We start from the raw sequence: 8,287 nt of genomic DNA, 5'->3' as shown, positions 1-8,287 counted from the left end.
GGGTTTTGCCACGGAAGGAGAAAGAAATGCAGGTGCCCAGCATGAGGCACCCCTAAAAGGATTAGTTAGGAAACAGGCCTGTGGTCTAACAGCAGAGGACAGATCGCACCCTGCGACGCGTAAGGTTGGATCTGAGCTGGACCTATAGTTCCACCGCCGGTGCTCAACAGCGCCAACGGAAGAAGACGGACTACTTGAGCCTACCAGTGATGGCTCGCTGCTAAAAAGACACTGTGGCGAAGATCCCCCCTTTTTTTAACATTCTACCCCCCCCCTTGACTAATTGCTTGTAGAGAACTGAATCCCCCCCTCCTCAACCACTTTGTATTGCTTTCAAAATGTTTTGTCGGTCACTTTTAACTGTACATTGATACCACCGGAGAGAGAGTCAGAACATGGTTCTATAATGTGTCGGAACATTTCCTTGATTGACCCCGACTGAGTAGTACACCGATCTCTAGACTCGTATGTATAACACAACAAATGTAAATTCATATGTACTGCACCTCGTCTATCGCTTCGACTGCACATGGTTATATGCAATCCGCCAGTATTGACAAACGTTATTCCTTTGACCACACATGGCTATATGTACACCCCGTCAGTTATGATAGTCACGGAAATGAACTAACTTATGTTAAAAAGCGGCGACTGTGGAAAATGACCATGTATATGTATATAAGCAGCATTCGAGTGTTCACCATACCCCTCTCTGTAAGCAGAACGAATACCGCAAAGCATTGACTGCATCATCCCGCCAGCGTAGGCCCATGCACGCACGTACGCGACAGCCCTTTTAGGCAGCATGGCCTCGCTGCCCGTTTGTTAAATCCCCAGCACCCCCCCCCCGTGCATTCAACACCCCCCGCTCTCTCATGCATAGACCATAAAACCCTCTTCCTCTGCGCGACCCTACTCTGGAAATGACACCCCCCCGCCTGGCCCACACCCCCTGCATTTCCCCTCAGGAACACCCTTCCCCTCTGCTGATGATCCCCCCCTCCCGGCCACGCCTGATCCCTCGACCCGGTCCCAAGTCATAAGACCAAGCCTCGTGGATGTACCACCCCCCCCCTTTTTAGCCCCGCATAGCAAAACGTGATACACCAACTGAAGTGCCCGATCTTATCGCCTGTCCAACCTTAGATCTGACCGCCCCTTCCTGCCCTCGTGTCCTGTTGGAATGTCCGGCTGCAAGATTAAAATCACTTGTTACATTTAGGAGGGGGAGCGATATCCGAGGAAGGGTATGGGAATAGGCCTGAAGCTAGGATTCCAAACATGCCTTTTTGTACTTCAAAGTGTCTTTTATTGCAATAAGGAATGTTTGTGCATCATAAACCTGTGTATAAAAGACGAAGCCTCAGTAAAACTTTTAGAGCACCTCCCGAAGACACTGTGTGCGTGTCCGAAATGACAGGCTCTCCCCATGAGAAATAAAGCTCTGTTCTTGTGTTCCTGCTTCCAGCGCCCATCTCTTTATTTTGTAACCGTTCAAGATGGGAACTAAGAGGCGTCTTGCGCCAGCAGCCTGGGCATCGGTTGTAATCTGTACTGCTTTTCCTCACGCTGACCTCCCTCAGTACTCATGTCCTGATCACTATGATTGATAAATGCCTCCTCAAACCTAGTAAAGAAATCGGAGACACTCTCGTCTTTCTTTTGTTTGCAAGCAGACAATTTATCCCAGTTCACCCTCATCGCTGGCATGAGTGTTTTCATGAGCGTAATGATTCTTTGGGGCAGATCCGTAATTAGCTGTTCAGGCTTGGCCCCACCAACTTGCTGTCCGTCGGCCGCTACAATTGCAGCCCAATCACCACCTAACTCAACTGCATGATTTTCGTGACGAATATTCGCCCAGATCGGTTGCGGTACAACAGTACAAAACAACATGTCGATATCAGCAAGGCTCATAATAGAAGCATCCACAAATTGGGATAACTCCTTGTAATAACCTGCTGGATTCTTCCGTGGGTCAGGCAAGGATTGTTTCACCTGCAAGACTTCTGTTCGCTTCCATGGGAGGTGTATCCAAACTCTCTGGAAGTGTGGCAAAATTGGAGGATTGACAGTAGCATCACCTGGCATCCACACTGGGGGAACCTCTCGCATTGGATACTGACCAGATTTCGCTTTCGGATCATCGGAGTCGTCGTCAAACGACACTCGTGAAGGCACTGTGGACCTAAAAGCTAACAATCGCTCTAATGCACGCAGTACATCACCACCTACAATCATACCGTTCGAAAACTGACTCTGAAGTTCAGTCATATCAGGCGGTACGATATCTAGCTCGTCATTATCCCACTCTTCTCTCAATGATTTGCACATCTCTTCAAACACGAATCTCTGTGTGGGCTCATTAAACTGAGAGAGTGTATCGAAAACTATGAGCGAAGTGTACTTAGCAGGATGTCTAATCCACCTATGCGCCATAGATACTAACATCTCAATTTCCCTTACACCAGGCGTTTGACTTTGTGTCTGAGAGATTTCCGAGGCATCGGATTCAAATAACGATCCGAAAAGTGAAGAATAGAGATTAGCAACAGAATTAGGTATAAGTTTACGAACAGAAGGAGAAGAGGAAAGAAGAACGGGAGCAACAATATTAGGACTAAACGTAGGGGCAGTGGGAGTAGCCAAGATAACAGGAGTAGTAGTAGCAGTAGACTGAGAAGTTACGGGCAGAGGAGCAGTAAGAAGAATAGGTGGTAAAGGAGCAGGGCCCACTTGAGGAACAAGGGGATTCGGAGGAACAGGACCAACTACAGGCTGACCAGCAGCCGCCGGAATGACAGGCGGAAGAACAGGAGGAACTATAGGGGCTATAGCACCCTGTACATAAGGGGGTGGTGACTTTAGTAAATAAGATAACAAAGGTTCCTCTTTCAATTCTTCTTCCTTCTTTTCAGAACTCAACGGTAAAACTGGATAACATTTATCCACCGCCATGCTATGCTGTCTGATAGAAACTTCCCTTTCCTTCTCTGCCTTGTCTCGCTGATGCTGTTCTGCACCTTGCATTATCGAAATGATACCCTTTCTCTTAATTTTCTTAGTCAGCTTGATTTCTTTCTGTCTGGCCTCTTTGCGCCATAACCGAAAGGAATCAAACATTGCTGGCCTAGCTTTCTTTTTAAACAATTTTGCTTCGAGATTATCTAAAATCTCAGTTTCAAAGCTACCATGGGGAGGCCAACTAAGGACACCATCTTTTCTCGTATAATGAATCCAAAATGGGTTATATATAATGGGGCCCACTCCATGTCGACTATAGAGCTCATAAATCGGAGTTCCAACTGGAGGTATCGGACACGAGTCCTCCAACCGGGAATCCGTGCTGCAACATCTAAGGAAACCAAACAAAATACTACGGCCAGGCATCATGCACACTAACCGAGTTTCAAACTTCAAGGGTTATCGAATTACGATATCCTCGCAAAAATACGAGACCCTCGGTTTTTGGCAATTGCAATTGTCAAAGAGAAACCCAACAACTAAGAATCAAAAAATGCAATGGAACCATGCAATCAACCAAGTTTCAACAACAACAACCAAGTTTCAAAGTACGAAGCAAATGTCAAGCAAATGCCAAGCTTTCGGAACCAAAGAGCTAACTGAGAGCGACCCACAAATACTTAACTGAAAGAACAATGGCGTCACCAGGAAGGCCCGTCTATCGTCTCGCCGTACAAAGGACTACGCCAGGCGCCAACACAGGTCGACAGTCAGGGCATCAGTCCGTCGCAGCCGTCGGGAAGTGGGAATCTTCGCGGAAAAAATCTTCGGACCACTTATTTCGACAACAGGATCGATGAAGCGGGGTGCACCTTCCCTCGGAGATTTCACACGAAGTTCCTCACGATCGTCAGGCTTTGGACCGGTACCGCATGATGTCGCCCCACGTTGGGCACCAACTGAAGGACTGGGCTAATTTAAGGCCCAGCGGTGCCAGGGGACAACACCTGAAACCTTCGTGGAGATACCTGTTCCGGCGTACAAATTACAGAGACACGGGACACTTCCTTCGGCGTCAAAGATCAGCGTTTATTTACTGCAGGGACACAGAAATCGCTAGAAGTACAACAGAGTGTAGGTTCAGAGAGTCTGCTTCGAATTGAAAAAGTGGATTGCTCCTTTTATACACATTTTCGCCATTGCACAACATAACGAACAAAAGGTTACAACTCAGTTCCCACAGTAAACTTCAAAAGGATCTCATTCATGTTTTCAGAAGCCCGGAACATAATTACAGAAACATGTCGGTTCCCAACTGTAAAAGCACGCTATCCCACCATTAGGCACATTCCATTCTAGTTATAAACGTCCTAAGAGAAGGGACAGAAACAGGTGCAGAGAAACAAAGACAGACAACAGATTGAAAAGAGTGTGGGGGCAATATCGGAAGCATGATCACAGGATCAAAGGATTCGAGCCTAACGCATGCAAGGCTGAAACAATAGACCGGCACGGCAAGATGAGCCTCGAGCGGAGCCATCTGCTTTCGCCGTGTCGCTTCCCTAGTCATAAAGACACACTCAAAGGAATATGCATCTTCTGCAAGAGCTTGGGAATCCCAGGGTCATCAAGCGGACATTGTCCGTTCGCCGGCTACGTGAGGGCAAGAAACAAAATGGATGCCATATCTAAAATGGAACCCGAAGGTTCAGATGAAAAACCAGTAAATAAGACGAACCCTTCCAAGTAGTGTAGCGAAAACACGTACATCTACTAATCTCGTCATTTACGGTTCGTAGATACCCAACTCATCCATATCTGAACAAGCCCAAATCGTTCCGATTCTCACCGAACCTCAGTTACCTGTTATCTGTGTGGCTCTGGGGTCATCTAATAATGAGCAAAAGAAAGATGGGGAAGGGGTCGTAGATACACTTGATGCTTTCTTAAGTAGAGCAGAATCTGTGCTGATGCACGAAATCCAGTTAACAGAGCATAGGCTCTCATTGGAACCAGTATCTTCTCAGGGCAGTTGTGTGCCCATAGCTCAGTTATCCCAAATATTGTTAGGAAATGAATCTGATCATGGTAGTCATAGAACATCTCCTCACTTGGAATGTAATGAGATAGTGTCCCCAACTTCAGGAACTTCCCAAGATCGGTGAAGTCCAATAAGCCCTGTAATGGTAAAAACCAGGGGGAAGAAAGTTACAGGGGAAACAGGGGTGGAACCACCTTCAAAAAAAGGAAAGGCTGAGGCACAGTAAAGCACAACACTGCGGCCCCCAGTAAAGAACCTCGTAGAGCAGCCATCTTTGGGAAGACAGGATGTACTACTCCGGTTGTTAAATCTGCCGCAAACGCAACTTTGAATTGCATAGGGCTACCAATAGAGCAGGCTGCTGTAAATACCTGCATTGTCTGTCCAAGTATCCAGCTTAACCAGAAGGAATTGTGTTCCCTATTAAGAGAGCAAATAGCAGCAATTATAGATCCCATATTCAAAAGATTGGATTCAGTTGATGAAAGACTAAAAAAGATTGAACAAAGTCTTACCTGCAGTAACCAAAGGAACCCAGTTCAACCTATTGTACATGGGAATGGGGGGGGGTGCCAAGTAATATTCAAGGGCCGAATATGTTGTGCAACAGGTTAATCCGGATAATGTTCGCATAAGTTCTGCACCAGCATTATCTGTGTCAAGTACCGATTGTAACCCTACCTCAAGTTTAAGTAATGGTTCTTCCACAATTTTGACGCAGCAGCAGGGGGTTGAAGGCATTAGAAGGTCGAGTTAGGTATTGAAGGTGACACCAACTCACATCCCAGTCTTCACCTTCCTCCAGAGGCCAAGCCATATACAGTGGTTCTAGCTAATGTGCCCATGCTCCCCTTAGGCACCCAGGAGCACGGGTCGACGCTCACAAATAAGGCTCTACATTTCTTGGACAAAAAGACAGGCATTAGAGATCAGTTCTTTAAGGAATTTAAAATGGTATGAAAAATTAACTGGATAGGTCAATCATGGAAGTCCATGGTAGGTGATTGTGTGGTACTTAGCTTTAGATCACCACTACTGGTACACCACATTTTGGTTATCATACCCCTGCAGTAGATGATATTAAAATACTCCCCTTGGACTAATTTTATAACCTGTGGAAGATGCCTAGGTACAAGGTTCAGCAGGATCCCAATGGGGCACACAATTCGTTTGACAATCCAGTCCAAATCAGTAATCGCTTTGATCTACGTTCATCCCTCGAAGATATTGCCTGACTGGGAGTGAGTAAAAACCGATTATGGTCTGAATCAGAAGGGTTTAGTGTCACAGAGGAGGTGGGTGGGAACCTGGAAGTTTGCACCAGAGCTCTGTTGGCTAGTCAGGCTGTACCCTCAAGCGAAACAAAGGTAGATGGTGTAAGGCATATAGGCATAGGTTGCAAACCGCCTATAAAACTTAGCAACTTTCATCTTAGTGTAGTGCCTATGATTCCCGCAAGATCAGAAGTACGTGCCTACTCCTCTTCCAGCACCCAGAATGAAGGTTTGCTAATAATTGATAAATTCAACGATGTGGAGCAACTTACTAATATAGAGGAAGCAGGTACTAATTCCCCAAAACTATGCATGATTCTATCCTCCTGGAATATTGCGGGAATTTCAACGAAAACAAGGTCTACAGAACGGTCATCATATATTGAGGAAACTGATGTGTGGTTATTCCAGGCGACATGGTCTATAGATGGAGTCTACTACACAGGCTACCTAAATTTCTCAAAAGCCACAATAAGAAGTCCCAGGGGAAGACCTGCTGGTTGAGACAATTTGAAGGGATAAGGGTGAATGAGTTATCTATAGACAGTCCCGACATCATGGCCATAAGGGTTAGATCACCAAAAGGCCTTGATATAACGTTATTTAATGTCTACTCTCGGGGATAGGAAAGTTTTATTTGTTGTTAATGCCTAGTAGGAATCAATCAAATCAATTAACTTCAATTTATTTTATCCACAGGATATCTTCAATTTCTGCCATTGCTGCATTGCTTGATAAATGAATAGAGAAAATCTGAGCTCTCCTGAATACTTTTTAATTGTCGGATTTTCAGATATTCCACAGTTGCAAATTCCACTTTTTGTTGCATTTTTAATAGTTTATCTGGTAACTGTAGTAGGAAATCTTCTGATCCTTACAACAACTTACTCAAGCTCACATCTGCACACACCTATGTACTTCTTCTTGACACATTTGTCCTTTCTTTATATCTGTTATGTCACAGTCCTTTTGCCACAGATGCTAGCCCACTTCTTTCTGGCGGGCATAAAGGTATCTTTTACTGAATGTCTGCTACAGCATTTTTTTTTCCTAGGCATGGTAACGGTTGAAGTTCTCTTTCTTACAGTCATGGCTTATGATCGGTATGTCGCTATCTGCAATCCCCTGCGTTACATTACCATCATGAACAAGGCTGTGTGCATCTGGTTTGCTGCTGGAAACTGGGGAGCTGGTCTTATGAATGCAGTTCCACATATTGTGCTTGTGTCCAAGCTCTCGTTCTGCAATTCCCACACAATTAACCACTTTTTCTGTGATTTGACGGCCCTGTTAAAGATTTCATGCAGTGGCACTTTCCACAATGAGACACTCATTTACATCAGTGGAGTTGTAATAGGAATTACGTCATTCATTTTAATCATCATATCCTATAGCAAAGTTGCTGCTTCAAATATGAAAATCAAATCCAAGAGTGGGAAGGACAAGGCCTTGTCCACATGTGCCTCCCACCTCACTGTGGTTGTTTTATTCTATGCATCGCTCTGTTCTATGTACATGCAGCCGACGTCCACCTATTCAACTAAGAACAACAAGATAATGTCTTTGTCATATGTCGCTGTTACTCCACTATGTAATCCAATTATATACTGCTTGAAAAATACTGAGTTTAAAAAAGGTTTGAGGAAATCAAAGAAAGCATCATTAATTATGATACTGCAATTACGCTGCATAATTTCAAAGTGCTAAAGCAATAAAAAAGAAAGTCATTTTCTAAAGTACTATTGTAATACAATTTCCTTCACTGATGTATTGATCCCAAACTGTTTATGTTTTTCCAAAGTACAGTCTTGTTGCAAGTGTTTTTAGAAGAAGGCTTATTGAATAAAGGATTTCAAAAGACACAACCATGTAATTGCAGTACTGTTTCACAAGAGGAGTGGTTGCAGATATGTTTATAAAAGTAACATTATTATGTTAAATCAGGAATAAAAAGATCTCAGTGAAATAAAAAGTTGGGATTTAGATGTTTTACAAAATGTAAACAAAG

At 44.4% G+C, this 8,287-nt stretch overlaps 1 protein-coding gene across 1 annotated transcript; it reads left to right on the top strand.

The window, feature by feature from the left end:
- The first annotated feature begins 7,017 nt into the window (after window positions 1-7,017).
- On the top strand, window positions 7,018-7,986 carry LOC147700801 (olfactory receptor 5J3-like). The gene has a single exon (XM_086929240.1). It carries the CDS (start codon window positions 7,018-7,020, stop codon window positions 7,984-7,986), a length of 969 nt encoding a protein of 322 aa, XP_086785366.1.
- The last annotated feature ends 301 nt before the right edge of the window (window positions 7,987-8,287 follow it).

Source organism: Lissotriton vulgaris, chromosome 7, assembly GCF_964263255.1.
Source record: "Lissotriton vulgaris chromosome 7, aLisVul1.2, whole genome shotgun sequence".
In the NCBI taxonomy this organism is placed as follows: Eukaryota; Metazoa; Chordata; class Amphibia; order Caudata; family Salamandridae; genus Lissotriton; species Lissotriton vulgaris.
Note: the sequence above shows the minus strand (reverse complement) of the source record. Positions and strands in the feature narration are given on the sequence as shown.